The sequence below is a fragment of the Pseudopipra pipra genome, chromosome 4 (genome assembly GCF_036250125.1).
Source record: "Pseudopipra pipra isolate bDixPip1 chromosome 4, bDixPip1.hap1, whole genome shotgun sequence".
Taxonomy (NCBI): Eukaryota; Metazoa; Chordata; class Aves; order Passeriformes; family Pipridae; genus Pseudopipra; species Pseudopipra pipra.
In genome coordinates, this window is record NC_087552.1 from 17,608,996 (window position 1) to 17,626,999 (window position 18,004).

The following is an 18,004-nucleotide window of genomic DNA, read 5'->3' on the forward strand; positions in this document are numbered from 1 at the left end:
ATCGTTTTAAGGAGAGGTATTAAAGCTACCCGCGCCCGACCCAGCAAACAGTAACGCAGCCCGCAGGTACAGGGGTTTGTGGTTTTATTTAAGTCCCGTTACAGAGCAAGACACCGCCCGGCACCGCAGAGAGCGGCGCGACCCTCGCCCCGTGTGTCCCGCAGCCTCTGCTGGTGGCCCAGGGGTGGCCACCGGGTCATGGACCGCCCCGAACCCGAAAAGTCACCACGCGAACTACATTAGCGAACAGTGACCTGAAATGAAGCTACGCCCCTCTGCCATTAGCCCGGGATTGAAAAAGAAGGGAAACGTTACTTTTGCCTCCCTTTTTAAAGGGTGACTTCGTTATTTTCTATGCTGTGGCGGTCTTGAGAATCCTCAGCACTCTCAAGTTTTTGGTTGCTGTTATCGTCAGAGACCTCAGCTGAAACGCGGACCTGGCTTTCCCTGCTTTCCACGCTCGGGAAGCTGTCCCCTCTGACAGCAGACTTGCTGTCATCGCCTTCTGCCTCATGCCTGTCGAATTTCTGCCTGCTGTCGTTCTCCATGCTCCGGTCAGGCTGATTGCTGTCCAGCTCGCTGCTGTCCTGCCCGTGGCTCTTGTCAGACCATTCCACGCTGATGGCATGCTTCTCCAGGGAGCGGCGGGAAGCAGAATCCTCCCGGGAGAACCCTGCTCGCTGGCTGTCTGCATCCAGATCGCTCTCATCTTCCACAGTGGCATCATACATGACCTGTGTTAGAGAGCAAAACGAGAGCCACTGTCACTCCTGGGAAATTATCTATCAACAAGTGCTGCCCTACTGCACTAAAGCTGCTTTAGGCTGAGGGGACACTCAAAGCTTGCATGGTACATCTCTGCCTGGAAACACTAACTTTTATGGAGTTAATGAACCCTTCACATTATGAGAAATTAACATTTGATCCTGTCCTCAGATTTCATGTGTGTGAGTACATCATTGCAGTGTTGCATATCTTGCAGCAGCAGGCTACACTCTTGCCTTGGCACCATCAACACCCCCTGATTTGGGGTATCCAGACAAGGGAAAATAGATTCCTTTGCTCATGCCTGCTTTCCCCTCACCGATTCTTCTCAAAGCTGACTCCCATAAAACAACATGTCCATCTTCAAGTTCACTACCCATTTCCAAAACCATGGGGACCACTGCTCAGTGCTGTTTACCTTTTTTGCATCTTTGTGGAGTTTGATAGACTTCACCAGTGCGGCCTTTGCCCTCATCCTGTAGGCCACGCTGTCGCCTCTGCCGGCGTTGTCTCCCCGGGTGAAAGGGAATGGGGGGAATGGTACAGTGACTGGAATGTCTGTGGGAAAACCCGTGACAACCTCATCGGATTCATCTGTGTCATTGGAATCATTATCATCATCATCATTGTCATTCACATCTTCATGGCTTTTGCTTGACACATCAGGAAAGTGCTGGAAAACATTTATTATGCATCAGGCAAATGAACACAGATGTGAGATGTGCAGACTAGTATCTGTCCTGCTAGCCCAGGGCTTATGCAGTTTTGGGGAGCTATGTGCAGGCATTTCTTTGAATTCACCTCACCCTGCCTAAGGAGGAGATGCTATTTAGGGAGAGATGCTACTGCAAGAACTGCACTTGACTGAGGAAAATTAGTGTTGCTACTCACTGGCTGCCCTGCAGCACTCGACTGACATAGTGTCGTTCAAAACACTTACCGGTTCCACTGGGACATCCACGCTTTCTTCTGAAGAGTAAAGGGTCTGAAAGCAATATAAAACTCCCTATTAGTTCAAAAAGGCGTGTACAGTGGAGCTGATTAGCATGTTGACTATTGTTTAAGCACTTAATCCTAACTTGTACATCTTGTCATGGAAAGATACTCCTGCTTTCTCTTCCAGCTAGCTGCCCATACCTGCTGAGGTGATGCCAGGTCAGTCTGTGTGTGCTGCTGACTCTCCCAAGACTGAGAATTCACACGGTCATGGTGATATCTGTGCAAGTGATGGCCCCTGGGGTCCTTTGAGAGAAAATAAAGGGGGGGAGATGGAGGTTAATCCACAAAGGATCAGGCAAAGCTGCCTGCATCACAACCTCTGTTTTCAGGCAGAGGTGGCATCTGCAATACATACTCCTTTTGCACAGGATGTGCCCTCAGCTATTCACTGCAGTAGGAAGAGGACTCAGAAACAAGCCATGATGAACATTATACCCAAAGAATACAATATAGAAGATGTGCCTCTCCTGTTGGCAGAGCCCGAGGAATTTCAGGTCAGTTTCTCCAGCTTGTTTTTGTTGAGTGGAATTTGGAGTTATATCTAACAATCATTGTTTCTGCTAATTCTCGGGTCCTTTTCCCAAGGGTGATTTATCTCCCTCATCATGAAGACTCTAAACTAAGTGCAGTAGCTGATTCTCAGAGCAAAGAATTGATTTTACATGGGTAGCAGCTGGCAGTGGAGTATAAATCAAATAGCTATATACAAAATTAATACCGTTCACTTACATCACTCCAAAAAATCATGGGAATTGGATTAAAGTGCTCTTCCAACACCAAATATTGTCATCTGATCCACACTAACAAATGTGGGCTGTAGTAGTTGTGCCATGCTATAGTCCTTTCTCTTTTTAACTGGCAACTAACACATTTTTCATTAAGACAAAAGGTTTGCAGTGCTGGTGCAGAGATAGAACTAATGAAAGTCCTCAACCAGGACACCAGACACAGGAAAAAGTCTATGAAACTGGCTCCTAACAGCCAGGTGAGGACATGCCCTGCAAGCATCTACAATCATAAAACAAGTACCAGAAAATATGTATTAGAGGAAACAAACAAAAAAAAAATCAAAAAGTATTTATTAAAGCTAATGAATAGAAAGACAAAAAGAGCTTACATATTTTTCTTCGGAGCTGGCAGAAATGGCCTGCTGCTTGGATTTACTGACCTTGAAGGGAGAAAAGAAAAAAGCATTTATCAGTGTTTCTCACTAAGATGCAAAGAAAATAATACAAGTGATTGGTGATCCACATTTGTGATTTACTCACTGGCCATGCAGCGGTGATGCTGATAAGGCATAAACACAGAACTGCCGCCTTCATTGTGATGTTTTACCTAGAAAATATTTTGGAACAAACAGTGAGTCAACAAGGTAAAGTACCACAAAAATGCCATAGGTTTTTCCTTTTTCCCAGTGTACTTCACTGTGCTGAGAACAGCTCCCTGCTGTGGATCCAACCTGCACATACTAATTTTTGTCTTCTGTCCTCCATCACCACCGCACACCCAGCTGGTTTGTCATGACTTAGCTACTCAAAAGCTGCAATAATTTTTAAGAGGCTCTGAGAAGAGCTGAGCAGTTGGTGAGAGTGGCCACATTGAGAAGGTTGAACTGAATCCTGTAACCTAATGACTTGCACAGACAAAGGAAAAGCTTTGTGATAGCCAAAGTGTTATCAATATCAGCTTTGGTTTATCTTCATTCATTTAACGTATTTTTTTTTCAGAAGAGACAGCATAAAGCCAACTCAGTTTGGATTCTCTTGTCAGTTATTTTAAAACTAGTTTTCAGGGTTATTAACTTGAGTTTCTGAGTAAAGTCAATTTATATGAACATAAACTGCTTTTATTGATAGACCTTTATTTCCCCCTCCAGAAGTTTGAACAAAATAACCTGTGTTTCCAAACAAGAGATAACGTGAAATATCTGCTTACATTGCAGTTTTAGCAATTTAATAAATGACTAATTCCTGCTGAAATTAGGAGAGTGCTGAGCTACAGTAAATTTTGGTGCTTACAGACCAGTTCCCAGGATACGGAACATCCCTGAGAAATTAAACCAATTCACTGATGAACAAGAGTCATTTAAAACTTTGGTAAATCATAGCAGGAAAAAAGGGCTACTTAGGACATATTTAAAATGCATTAGTAAGGCTGGCCCTGAGACAGGACACTCTACTAGAGGTATTGCAATTTCAAGTTACACAGAGAAGGACGAGTGTCCCATCCATTCAGGATTGTGCAGCACAAACTGTGAGCCTGCCAGAAAAAACAAGGACACTGCCAGGCAGTGGTTGCATGAGGGAGAAAGCTTTCTGTGTTCAAGCATCAGCTTTGAGTTTGCAGCACATGATTCAGTGGCAGAGTTTTCAACAACCTCCTCCTGACATCTATAAGCACACAGGTTTAAAATTGTCATTATGTATAATACCTTGCATTGCTAAAGCAACCTTGCTCCTATAAAAACACACCTTTTTCCACAGAGCAACATCAAATGTCCCTGCCCAGTGAAGCAATTTTCAAAGATCTCCTGCTCAGTGTTTCCTTGACTAAAGCTGCAGACAGATTAGCACATGTCAGGTAGTAAAAGCAAAAACATTACCTTTTCTGGTGCTGGAGGAGTCAGCTGCAGCAAGAGCACTCCTAGTGATCCCAGCAGCAGCTCCAGTCAGTTGGCTCCCAGAAGCTCTGTCTTTCTGCCCTTGTCCCCTGACTGCCTGACATCTGTGACCTTCGGGAATTTAAACCCTGTCCCAAGCACAGCCACCAATCCCCATGTGGCGGAAAAAGATGAGGTCATGAGGCTCCTGGCCGCCGTCCTGCCCACGTTCTCCTACACTTCCTCTTTGGCTTTGTGGCTTTGGAAGCAAACAAAAACTATTCTATGGTTAAAACATTACTTATGGGCAAGATCATTAACCAGCAGGTCTGTTGTATGCCCAGCAGTTGGTATCGTGTAGGAGGGCTTCGGGGCACATCTGTCCTCCTTTTGTGAAAAGGCAGAGCCCAGTTTCCCAGAAACCTTTTGTGCCCTGCTCTGTAGGGAGTAGGAATCTGTAATGTGAGCAGGAAGAAAGAAATCTGAACATAAAATTAACCAAAAAGGCGTTAATGCTTCCACAAAGTTGTAGATTTGCTCTCCAGGGCATACATGGTGCAATGGGAATTGCAAATATGGGGCAGAATATGGCCTTTTGTGTTTTTTGGTCTGACCTGGGTAAAAAAAATTAATAATATTAGTTGTCTCAGTAGGCATTCTACATCCAGAAACTTGTTTGTAAAGATATAGAAGAGCCAGCGATAGTTGAATTAAAAAAGATTTGATTTTGAGAAATTCTCACTTCTGTTCATTTGTGTCCCTTCTTGCTCCTTTCTTAGATGGTTTGGTCAACCTAAAAAAAAAAAGAAAAAAGGAGGGGAGAAAGCAGCTGTAGCTCCAGTTTGAGAAGTGCCATGATTAGCATTGGAAATCAAGGGATTGATTTCCTCATGGTATGAAATTCTGTGTCTGCTATGGAGCAGGGCATTGGCCCTGTTGATGGGTGACATATATTCTGGCAGTGCCTCGCTTGGACAGCCATAGCTTTGGGCAGACTCTGCATCAGCCGGGATGTGCTGTAAGGCTCTGAGACCCTCTTCCATTTGGTGTTTCCTTAAAATGGCAATGAGGTGTCATTCAAACACAGGGAAACATCCCAAACAGCCCTTTCAGAAGGCAGAATATTTATAACTGTTTCAAAGCAGTTCTCTTTCTCCTCATCTCTGATACCCAGCTAATGTTTGCTGTGTCCTTAGTCAAGCAGACAATAGACACCTTGTTGTACCAGCCCATGTTACCAGTTATCCTGTGCTTATTAACACTGTGGTATGTTTAGAAACATTGTGAGAAACATCCCCAAGTTAGCTCAGCACCTGCCCATCACATGATCACACAGACCTAGCTAATTATATTTTGGAGCTGAGATCAGCAACAGCTGGAAGTTCAACTTAGTTTACTTCATAGAGTCTTCTAATATCCTAGAAGGAGAATTGGATAAAAAGATAGTATATGGCATGCCATTAGTAGTTCTGCATGTAAGGATCCACCTGAATGAGGACTACCCTGGCTTTTATTTTTGGAGCTATGTGACCATATACTAACTCAGGAAAGACTTTTCAACCAAAAGAAGCCTTCAGTAACTGGGATTTCAGCAGCATGATCTTTTGCAGATTTAGCCAGCTTTACCATCCTCCATCATGGCTGGAGCTCAGTGCTCCTGGAAGCCAGTTAGTTTACTGAAGCTCTTGAATGCAGATACAAGACTCAAGCTGTAAGTGGGTGCTCTTTGGAAGTTTTGGGTTGAGCATAACGTAGTAGCTGATACTATTACTTAGTTACCAGTACAGCTTTAGAAAGGCACTGTTGTTGACTCCAAGGAACCCCAATTCAGGCCCTTAAGTAGCCAAGTACCTTTGATCCCAAAAACCAGTCCATCAGTAACAAACTACTTCCATGGGACAGAGCAAGAAACTGAGACAGAGTGAAGCTTGGTGGCTCATACAGTTCAATGTGGAACTGGGTGTGCTGGATCCTGCTCTCCTGTCCACACCCTGGATCAAATTTTAAGCCTTAAAAACCTACTTTCCCTACAAACCATTCATCAAGAGATGCAGAACTGAAAACCAACATATGCTGAAAGATCCTCTAGAGCTGTTTTCTGGCCAAAACCAGCTCTTGCAATCTGCATAATGCCATATTACTGTCTATCAGACTTTATATTATGTCAAGACATGTAAACAACCTGTTCCACCAAGTTCAGCAGCAGTTATCAGTGGTGCTGATGGAGCCATTAGAAACACAGTCTTCCTGCAGCTTGTTAAAGACCTTCCTGTACAAGTCAATTATCACGTGGCTTTTCAAGGCAAATGTTTTGCAAGTACCTGGAACACTTGACTCCCAGCAGAGACTCTATGTGACCCCCAGGGAGCTGTTTCTGGCAAACAACTGATATTTCCAGTGTGCTGGGAGATGACAGTGTTTTTGAACATGCTGCCAAAGCTATATGGTTGATTTTGTAAGAAGTAAGGAACAACACTGATGTTTTGCAGTAATCCAGAAGCAGGATGTGAAGCGATAGTTATTACTAAGTATCTTCATTTATGCAAGATTAGCCAGTACCGAGCTGTAGTAAATTTAGCACTTGTCTCATGCCGTCACTGTGTGGTTTTTCGTCCTGTAAATATTTTGTCTAGCCGAGAAATCCTTTACCTTGGTAGGGGGTAATGCTTCATATCCTGTCAGAGATAGGAAAAAGGGAGGAACTCTCACCATTTTCACTTCCCACATTAAAATGCCTAATTCCATAGGGAATGCTTGGCTGCTGGTGGCACAGCAGAAGCAACTTGCTTGAATTTGTACAGGTGGGAGGGTACATGATTTCAGCTTTCCAGAGCCGTCAGGGTCTGTGTTGGAGCATGACTGTGACAGGCTGTAATTTGTTGCATGTAGGTGACATTTTCTACTTGTCTATCCTGTCAAACAAAGCTTTTGACCACAATTTCTTCCATCTTGGGCAGTGTTGGAAACATGTGGTTAGGCTGCTCTTTCATGTTGTCCAGAAGCGGTATCAGTGCCTCCCTCTGCAACCTCCAACACCTACCTAGGATCCTGAGCCAAGACATCAGCGCGATGCCCAGAGATATCTCTGGCTGGCATGGGAAATTCCAGCCTGCCTGCAGTGACTTGTAATGCTCAGTCTTTCAGCATAGCTGGCTTTTGTTTAGTTTTGTTTATCAAAAAACAAGTCTAGAGGTAGACCAGAGCAGCAGCATCTAGATGGCAAAGATAAGACTGGGAGAGAGAGGTTAATTTCTTCGGTACCATTAAGGATGTTATCAAGTACTGCTTTACAACTAGAATATCCCAAAGAAAAGCAGACATAGTAAACATGGGTTTCTGTGAAAGACAGATGAAAACCAAAACTTTCTTGCATTGCTACCATAAAATTCTCCTTGGAAACTCAGCATGTCAGCCAATATAATATATCCCCCAAAGCCCTTACATTTTCCCAATAAAGGCTTCAAAAGCAGTGAAAAACTTACATTCAGCAGTTGATAGACCTCAAAAAAACCCCTTCTGCCTCTTAAATAGACTACACAGACCACCACAGTCTTTGTGACCAGGCCTAGGAGAGTACTTGGTGTGCAGAAGGGATATGGGTGTCAGATCTGTTTGATAAAGAAATTGCAACAGCGATTTGCTCCTTACATGTGTGAGCGGGACACCCCAGTAACACATGCTTTGCAGCACAACTGTGTATCTTTTGCTTTGCACCCCTTAGAGCAATAAAAGGATTTATAGTACCTCAGTTTCCCAGAGCCAACCCTAGCAGTTCCTGGAGGAGTTGCAGAACTAGGCATGACACTGAGCTAGAGCTGCAGTAGGTGATTTATTGGGACAGAACAGAGGCTTTCTGGGAGACAACTCCACTGTAAGATGACAGCATGTTAGAAAGTGCCGGTGTCTGACACACAGCACAGTCTTTTGGTCTGTCCTTATCTCCCTCTCCATAAAGAGAGAGCCCAGTCGCTTGTCTCTGATTTCTGAGACTAGTTGCTACCTGCTCACATTTTCAAATGCTGTTTTAGTAACGGCTTTGGAAAGTGAAAAAAAAGTAATATTTGAGAAACTGCCATACAGCTGTGGGCCACAAATCCTGGAGGCTGAACATCCCCAGTCAGATCCCAGCTTTCACAGAGGCAAGTGGCTGCTCCTGCTACAGCGTAAATACAGTTCAGCTGTCTGTAACTTGCTAAAATGGGTCCTACTAATGTTTCCTCCCTTGACTGTTACAGCCAACTAGAAAAAACGATTTTCTGAGATCTTTTTTCTTTCCTGTTGAAATTCATGTGTTTTAATACAGAAGTCGGTGTAGCAGCAGGAATTAAACCAGCACAAAAACATTAGGTTACTTTCAGGTCATCAGAGTGACCAGTGTGAAGAGCAAAACACCAGATAGTTCAGTGCTGGGTTTGTGGCTGTGCTGCAGGTCTGAATTGAAAGAAAAAGAATAACATTTGTTTCAACTGGAAAATAATAAACACAATAATAGACTGAACTACTATTAGAAACAAAACCAGAGAAAGAATATATGGTGTACATCATGTTTTCATAACTGTGCCATTTTGTAATGTATGTAACCCTAGAAAAGCAATTTTTTGAGAACAGGGGGATGAGATTTTCCCATCTCAGTGGGAGCTGAGTTCAATCTGTTGTCTCTGAAGCTGAACACTGCTCCAGGATGAAGGAAAGCATGCAAGGTGTGTGTGCCTAAATCCTCTATATGCTCACAGGAAAGTTTGCCAGCTCAGGGCTCACAGTGTTAGTGCTCATGGTAATTTGATGGTAGGAAACAGCTTTACAAAAGATTGCTTTTCAGAGAAGCTTTGCAAAAACTTTATGACAAATTGTTTCCCTCTTCCCTCTGCTCAGTTTTCTGTTTCCTATCCTACTGCAAAATTTTCTCCTCCCACTGAGAAAGGACACTAATGGAAACATCTGAATATGCAGAATGGGTATGGAAAGAACAGCATCTTCTTGCTCTGCATTGTGAAACTGGTGGAAAGTCACAAGATGCCTGTTCTCCCTAGTGCAGGGACTTTTGGCAGGGCACCACAGGAATGATTTGCACAGCCCTCTGCTCGTATCTTCACTAAGCTCTTCTGGGAAAGCACAGAGTCACCCCTTCGCTGCAAGAAACAGAACAGATTATAGCACAGCATGACAGAGAAGAGTCAGACAGGGAAGATGATGGGCCAACTCCTCTGCAGTCACCTGTACACTGCTTCTGTGTATAACTGAGATGAGCATGACAGAGTCCTAACTGTGTCCTGGGAATCCTTGTTACACAGCAGCCTTGATTTTGCATTCCACATATACCATGTTGAGCCCATGTCATGTTTCCACAAACAGCCACACAAGGATCACAGCACGAGGAGCAGAGAGTCCAGAAAAGGTTGTTACCAATTCCAGAGACAAACCTTTCACAAGGCACGCTTTCTGAGTGCCTCCTGGAAGAGGCCAGTGCAAAACAGATAATTTGGAGAGGTGCCAGGCATTACGCAACACAGGATTCCTCCCTACATATCTGTGGTTATCTGTATACAAAGCATCTTTTCTGCAGCCTGCCCTGACTTTTCTACCTCCAGAAAGTCTTGGGAAGGTGAAGCGTAGGCTGTACAAGCAGTGCAGGACTGCTAGCATGGGTTGTGACCTGTCAACAAACCTGACCTCAGACATAGGCTTGGCTATGTACCAGAAACCTTTCAGATTTCACGTGGCTTCAGGTTTTGTTGTGAGCAGTTTTCTTAACTCTCAGTCTAAAGCCATTGTGGTCTGAGGTGAGACGGATGCAGAACTGAGTCAGTGTGAAAGCAAACACGTCCCAGGCACTGTGCACCAGGGTGTAGAGTCCCTGCTGGTAGAGTGGGAGGAAAAACCCATCTGTGGGCCTGATGAAGGGAAATTAAAGAGTTAGGGACTGGACTTGGGGAGGAAATAGTTTAACCAAGAAGCTGATTTGATTTTGTGGGGAAACCAAAAATCAGCAGGCTAGGGTCAAGGCCTCTACTCTCTCGACTGAGTCATGGACAGATTCCTCACAGCTTGCTCAGGCTTGGAGGTGATGAGGCTGTTTTCCCTCTAAGCCTATCCAAGCAGGAGCTCTGCAGGAACTATGCTTCGTTGCAGCAATAATCATTTTGGCTCTGGCTTGGAAAGCCAGGACATCTCCTGCATGTCAGTATACTTCATTTAATTAGCATTGGGGTAAACATCTCTTGTACAACAAGCAACAAATGTGCCAATGGAACATCAGTCAGACCCAGAAATTCTCCTTGTGTTTTGCATATTAAAATTTTTTAAACTTGAAGAGTTTATTTATGAAGTGGGAAGTAGTTTAACTCACACCTGACAGGTATTACCATCAGCAAGTCAAAGGGGATGTTTTCTTAAATGTATAATTTTTAAAGTAAATAGGGTAAATTGATATACTGAATAATTACGTGATGCATAATACAAGTGTCTGAGAAGAAGTAAAAAGGTTTCTTTTCATTAGAAAGGTATCTCCCCCTCCATGTTCAGTCGGTTTTCTTTTCTTTCTCAGCCTCCCTTTTAGCAGGACTGGTATGCAAAAAAAATATTTCATTTTGGACAGTACCAATGTGTTATCTGCTGAATTGGCATCTCAGGTACACAGGACAGGTGCCCTTAATCCCCAAATTTGTGATGTTCTGGACCAGCCAATCTCTGACCCTGCTCAGCACCAAGGACCAGCAGCCCAGCAGCCTTTGATAAAAGGGAACTGCACAGAGGCAAGCTGAGCTTGGGCAGCCAGGAGGATAGAGAGCCTGCTAGGTACAGGAGCACAGCAGCATAAACACTTTGGCAAGTCCCTGCTATCCCTCCTTTGCTTACCAGCTCTCTTTGGAAGGCAGCTGCCCTTTTGGAAATACATAGTTGAGAGATAATCACATCCAGATTTAGGAAATAACATTTTGCACATAATTCATACTGGCTATCTAGACAGATTATTGGTTGAGCATGTAGCTATAAATTTGGCAGAAAAAATGGCAAACTGTGGTTGGCGTATGGATGCAAAGCAGGAAGCAAACTGCAGCTATACATTAACTACAGAAAAGGAAAGCCTAAGAAACTGGGTTAATCAGCAGGCTCTAAAGAAAACAGTAAGAAGGGGCAGCTGACAGGGCAACTAAGTCTTGAGCATATGCAGGATGAGGGCTTTTTGCATTAGCAAGAACATTACCAGTCAATAAATAACAAGCCAGCACTGCTGTTTTGCTCACTGAGTCTTGTTTATCACAAAGAAGTCAAATGACTTCTCCTCACCCATGGAAAATGTGAATACAGAGGATGACAAGCAATTTTGGGAAGCAACATCCGTTCTGTATGGAGAAACTTGATCTGCTATACCCAAAATAGCTGATGTTGAAACACAGACTAGATCTCATCTAAGCAATCGATTAGACAAAATGAGGAAGCTTGAGTGTGTGTTGGAGCTGTGTTGGTCTCACCTCAGGCAGCAAGGGCAGTAACAGGACAGAGACTTGTGGTCTGAGCCAGGTTGGAAAATGCAGATCTAAGGAGGCAGGTTGTCAACAGATAACTCTGTGCCCTCAGCAGGGCTGAAAAGCATTTATCATGGCACCCAGTCCCTGAAGAAAGCACTGTAGGAACTCTGGCACTTGTACCTTCATTGGCACTGGTGCAGTCACATCCCACAGGAATCAGTTAGCCTGAGCCCTGCAGGATATTCCCATCCTTGACATGTCCTACTTCTGCTCTACCCTTATAGTGCAGGCAGTTGTATAGTGACATAGCTACATTATCCAGGCTCCTTGGGTGTGCTAAACCAGGGAAAAGGAATAGTGCAGTGGCTACAACAGAAACCAGAGCTGGCTGCAGGTCAGCATTCAGCCAGGAAAGCTTCATCAATAAATCACTTCTGCAGAATGGGGTCTTCTGTATTCACCTTTTGCAAAAAGAAGCTAACTTGCCCTAGGACAGACTTTAGTACAGTGAGATACTCCAGTGTTTGCCTCCATGCACAGGGTGGCTTGAATTCTACTGACTGAACATTTAAGGGGTAGTTCCATCCCAGGCTGAAAATCTAATCAGAGCAGGGTTTCTGCATTTGCTTTGGCTCAGTCACAGCAATACACACACACACACACAGATGTGCCTATATATTGACACACATACATGCCTACACTTAATATTGTAAATTCCACTTTCAGGATCAAATGAAATTCTGGAGTTCTGAGTCTGATGGAAGTAACACAAAACCTCCATAAAAGTTAACAGCAAAAGAGAGTGCTGGACCATGGCAAGTCCTAGTGAGATTAGTCCTAGTCCCCTGTTTCAGGATTATGTCAGGACAGAGAGAGGAGGGCTTAATTTCAACAAATATCCACGGTTATTGGTGTCTTTTTCACCTCTGCTCCAGGCAAAGAAGCCAGGCTGACGCACTGGGCATTTTTATGTATACCTTCCAATCTTTCAGATAAGCTGATTCATTCATCTGCCTATTTTCTAGGAAGCTGCTGTCATTACAGCAAGCAGTGTAACACAGCTTCAGTCCCACTTGACACAGATTTCTACAAGAGGAAGTACAGGACCAAGTCTCAGGGCAAGAGCGACAGGAGGTGTGCTGAGTGTTAACCATGGCTCTCTTTTGGGCAGTGCAAGGAGCGTCATTGCTGGGATATAACACTGCTGCTTTACAGGCAAGTTTCAAGGCATGCTCACTGGCTTGTCAGGAGGTCTTAAGATGATAGGAGTAATGTAGATTTTCCAATTATATAAAAAAACCCAGTACCATCAAAATAATAAGAAACATCAACTATCATAGAAAGAATTTTTTTAAGAAGCCTTTTGTTTATCTTCATGTCTACTGTACCTGCCCTTACCACACTAATGTTATAGCATGTGACTATAAAAATTTTCAGCAAAATTAACATTCATTACAGCTCTGATCTTGCAAAGCTACTGTATGGGCACAAGCTTTCTCTTAGTGATTATACACTTATCAGGTCCAGTTATTGGGTAAAGACTATTGGAAATATTTTTTTAAAAAGGAGGCAACTCTTAAGTCTTGATGCAATAATAATTTGCTCATTTTGTTTATCATCTCCTGGCTTGATACTGCTCACAAATGAGACAAGGCACAGATGCCTAAGAGATGCTAAAAGCTCACTCTGAACTCCAGTTACGCTAGCATTTCTTCTAACACATTGTTTTCCCATCATTATTGCCATGGAAATCAAGGAAAAATACAGAGACAAAATAGTAAAGAAAATAAATTAACCTGGTGAAGTAATTGCATTCCCTGGTAGGTTTTAAATATCTTTCTTTAACAGGAAGTCCTCTCCATAGATTTCAGTAGAAAACAGCTATGTGTGTGCATACGCAAGATTGCACATTGGAGGCTGGGAAAGAGGGCAGCTTTTTTTTATTTATGTGGACTACACAGATGCTGCAAGTTGAAGCTTAAAACAGCAGGGCTTCTCCCCTTTCACCACCTTATGGCCTGCTGACAATTAGCCTGTCTGCTCGGGCTGCTTTTCTTCCTTATTCCATCCCTGCTTAGCAATTAACAGGGGCAAAAGCAAGCCTCTGTGCTCCCTCCTTACACGTTGGAACAGCTGCTTGGGCTATCCAGGGGGACCAGGTAAATACCCAGGAGATCTTTCCTGGAAAACTAACAACTCTACCAGGCCTGAACTTGTAATACAGACAGACTGGAAGAGTCAATCACCTCAGTGTACAGATGATACATACCAGACAAGTGAGGATTTGTGGATTTTTAAAGCTAAAACCGGCCATCTTTTACTCTGTCCCACTGCACAAATCAGGCTGGAGGACAAACTTCAGATACTACTGAGCTTATCAGCTTGCATTTGGCCAAATACCATTATTCCTCCTGAACTGGGGTTATTCTGTATTAAAGCTATTTTCCATATAGTCACATTGATGAACACTAGCTACACCACCCATTTGTAACTCTAAAAATTAAATTATGCACAGGCTTTGGCTTTCCCATTGTTTTTTGTGGGCAAGAGATTATTCTGGCTATTTACACAATTCAGCCATGTATAAACACAGCAGCCTAGCTCACAATTATCTGTTCTATTCCAGCCCTTCCAGTACTGGTGTTTACAACTCATATTCTGATTTTAACTGAGATAACCCTGATGGAGTGCTGGTGAGGTTTTTCCAGCACCCTTATGCTCCCAGCTAGGAAAGCCTCCCCAGAGCTCTGGCTTGTCACCCTGTTCCAGTTTCAGACTTTGCTGGCCAAGAAGTCTGCTTTATTGTATGGCAAACCTATCTGTAACTTCTAGGGAAACAGGAGTTTCCCCAGCTCAGTTAGGCTCTGTGCATACCTCCTGGCTTTCTGGAAATAAGATTTTTCCTCCCGGTGATCAACTCTGAAAGATGGTCAAAGTAGCTGAACCACTGATGGAAAATGGATTAGAAACACACAGGCATTAAAAAGGCTAGAAAGTAGTTCTGGAAGTGACCAGTGACAACATCTGTCCATTTTGCTTTCTCAGTACACTGTCCATTTTCCTTTCTCAGTACAATTCTTTGTGCAGGTTGTTCGGCTCTTACTCTCCAGAAAATCTCGTCCTCAACATAGGCCCTACTTTAATGAGCAGCAGGGCGGAAATTAGGCTTTCCAATGAAAACAGCTATTGGTTTATTTGTTTGGGTTTTTATTTCAACATACTGATCTCCCTGCAGCCGTTCTAGGAAAGCGCAAGAAAAATGTTTCTTCTGTGAAATGTAATTATAATGGCAAATACAAACTGACACACGAGGATGGAGTTATTTTGGGTGATGGTTTGTGCAGCAAAATACTGTGACGAGGCTGGTTTGTCAAACTGAAGGCAGGGCAGACGTCTCCCTCCCTTCCTGTTTAAGCCAGTGGTCTGGGGAGGGCTGCCATAACCTATAATGATGGTTAGCTCACCGAAAGCAACTTGTTTCCCCCAGTCTCTAAATGCAGTTTTCCAAAGGCTGAACATATGCCAGAACATGCACTTGCTTTGTGTCAATCCTGTGTGACATGGCAAACCCTGGGCTAATCTCAAATTATATTAAAACTTACCTTAAAAATCCTCTATTCTGACAAACCTGCTGCCTTCCAGTACCCGAAGGGAGCCTACAAGAAATCTGGAGAGGAATTGTTTACAAAATGTAGTAGTGATAGGACAAGGGGGAATGGTTTTCAACTGACAGAGGGCAGGTTTAGATTGGATATTAGGGAAAAATTCTTTACTGTGAGTTGGTGAGGCACTGGCACAGGTTGCCCAGAGAAGTTATGAATGCTGCATCCCTGGAAGTGTTCAAGGCCAGGTTGGATGGGGCCCTGAGCAACCTAGTCTAGCGGAATGTGTCCCTGCCCATGCCAGGGGGTTGGAACTAGATGATCTTTAAGGTCCCTTCCAACCCAGACCATTCTATGATGCTATATACTTTCTCATACAGAACTGACACAAAGATGTGGAATATTCTTTCAAAGTCAAAGAAATCACTCAAATTTTCTGCTGCAAAAGCATTTCCTAACTTCCTAAGAACTTGGCCAAACATGGGGCCTTTTTCACATTTTGCTGTGTATTCGCAATTGCTCTTTGGGTGGCAAAGCACTGAAACCTTCTGAGCCCCAGGAGCTGTTGAGAGAAATGGAGTGTGGCACAATGTGGCTGTAGGGCTGCAGCCTAGGAAAGCACTGGTGATGCACCTCCTGGCTGAAGGTCACTTTACACACATGGGTAATTCCCTGCAACGTGTCCTCACACGAAAAACATATAATCCAAGATGGAAACAGAGGACTGAAATAACAAATGGTTTGTTTTCCCCTGCTCTCCAGACAAGGTCAATCATTAAACATAAATGAGAAACTACATTCTGTCAGTGAAAAGCCTCACTAGTGTAAGTAGGCATTCACTTTATGAATTTGTTGGTATCTGGGCTCAAACAGTCATTACTATAAATCTTTCTCAGCCAGAAACCTTGAAAAACATCAGCCATTTTCTACCTTATCTTCTTTATTCACTACAGGAATATGCAAGTAAATACTCTGGCCTCCATCCATATGACCAGACACTGCAGCACAAGTGACATGGCTGAATAAATCACCGGGCAAAATCAGGCAATGATATCACACAAGCAAACTTCTCACATCCTGTGTAGTGAAGTGAACCAAGGCTGGTCTGACAGGAGCCACATGGGAGCAATACCCGTTTGCCTGAGGTCTGCTCTCCCCTCTCACTTGGACATGGCAGTGCATTGCTGTGCCCTCTCCTATCTCTGCAGAGTCTGTCTGGCTGTCCCTCTGTGCTGTCAGGGCCCAGGGGTTCCAGGCAGACCTGCACATCTTGGTGAGAAATGTGACGAGCAGCAGCCAGACTGTCACTGCCAGGGAGGTGGCAAAGCGACCTAGGGACATAAAATGGTGCTCCTCCCCACAGTCAAGACATATAATAGGAGGAATAAACAAGAGGAATTAGAGATGTACATGCCAACAGGACTATGATATTATTGGCATTGCAGAGGCTTGGTGGGATGGCTCCTGTGACTGGAGTATTGGAAGGAAGAATACAGGCTTTTTAGGAAGGACAGGCAGGGGAGATGGGAAGGAGGTGTTCCCCTCTACATCAGTGATCAGCTGGAGTGCGTGGAGCGCTTCCTGGGGATGGATGAGCTGACCAAGAGCTTATGGGTCAGGATTAAAGGGAGAGCAGGAACAGGTGACATAGTGGGAGTCTGCAACAGGCTGCTTGACCAGGAAGACAAAGTGGATGAGGTCCCTATAAGACCTACCTCACATTAACAAGCCCTGGTCATTATGAGGGACTTCAACAACCCCAATATCTGTCAGAGACAGCACAGGAGGGCATAAGCAATCCAGGAAGTTCTTAGAATGCATTGATAACTTCCTTCTCCAAGTGATAGAGGAGCTAACGAGGAGAAGTGCTATGCTGGATCTTGTTCTCAGCAACAAGAAGGGGCTGGTGGAGAATGTGAAGCTCAAGGGCAGCCTTGGCTACAGTGACCATGAGGCGGGGGAGTTCCAAATCCTTAGGGCAATGAGGAGAGGGCACAGCAAACTCACTACCCTGGACTTTAAGAGAGCAATCTTCGGCCTCTTCGGGGATCTGCTAGGTAGAATACCATGGGATATAGCCCTGGAGGGAAGAGGGGCCCAAGAAAGCTGGTTAATATTCAAGAATGACCTCCTCTAAGCTCAGGAGTGATGCATCCCAACAAAGAAGTAGTCAGGCAAAGATGCCAAGTGGTCTGCATGGATGAACAGGGTGCTCCTAGGCAAACTAAAACACAAAAAGGAAACCTACAGAGAGTGGAGGCAGAGACAGGGAGACTGTGAGGAAAAGAGGGAATGGCTTTAAACTGAAAGAGGGCAGATTTAGATTGGATATTAGGAAGAAATTCTTTACTGTGAGGGTGGCGAGGCACTGGCACAGGTTGCCCAGAGAAATTGTGAAGCCCCATCCCTGGAAGCATTCAAGGCCGAATTGGATCAGGCTTTGAGCAACCTGGTCTGGTGATCAGTGTCGTTGCCTATAGCAGAGGTTTGAACTAGATGATCTTTAAAGTCTCTTCTGACCCAAACCATTCTATAATTCTGAATCAGAAGGCTATAGCAGCACCCATGAT

At 44.1% G+C, this 18,004-nt stretch overlaps 1 protein-coding gene and 1 long non-coding RNA gene across 2 annotated transcripts in view; one reads left to right on the plus strand and one right to left on the minus strand.

The window, feature by feature from the left end:
* Positions 1-67: 67 nt before the first annotated feature.
* LOC135412870 (osteopontin-like) lies at positions 68-4,475 on the minus strand. Its single transcript, XM_064651815.1, has 7 exons — positions 4,367-4,475; positions 3,033-3,099; positions 2,882-2,932; positions 1,903-2,007; positions 1,706-1,750; positions 1,184-1,438; positions 68-734 (listed from the first exon to the last, which is right to left on the minus strand). The coding sequence occupies exons 2-7, from the start codon at positions 3,084-3,086 to the stop codon at positions 330-332; spliced, it is 915 nt and encodes a 304-aa protein (XP_064507885.1). The 5' UTR covers positions 3,087-3,099; positions 4,367-4,475; the 3' UTR covers positions 68-329.
* LOC135412873 (uncharacterized) overlaps positions 2,001-18,004 on the plus strand; it is a 636,102-nt gene continuing 620,098 nt past the window's right edge. The window contains exon 1 of the long non-coding RNA XR_010429999.1: positions 2,001-2,258. This is a non-coding gene — a long non-coding RNA (uncharacterized LOC135412873). The remainder of the gene's footprint in view (positions 2,259-18,004) is intronic.

Coding starts and splice junctions, on each gene's coding strand:
- LOC135412870 (XM_064651815.1), bottom strand. CDS start 3,086: ATGAAGGCGGCAGTTCTGTGTTTATGCCTTATCAGCATCACCGCTGCA. Junction 1,751..1,902: donor ACCTGGCATCACCTCAGCAG/GTATGGGCAGCT, acceptor TATTGCTTTCAG/ACCCTTTACTCTTCAGAAGA. Junction 735..1,183: donor TCCACAAAGATGCAAAAAAG/GTAAACAGCACT, acceptor TCTCTAACACAG/GTCATGTATGATGCCACTGT.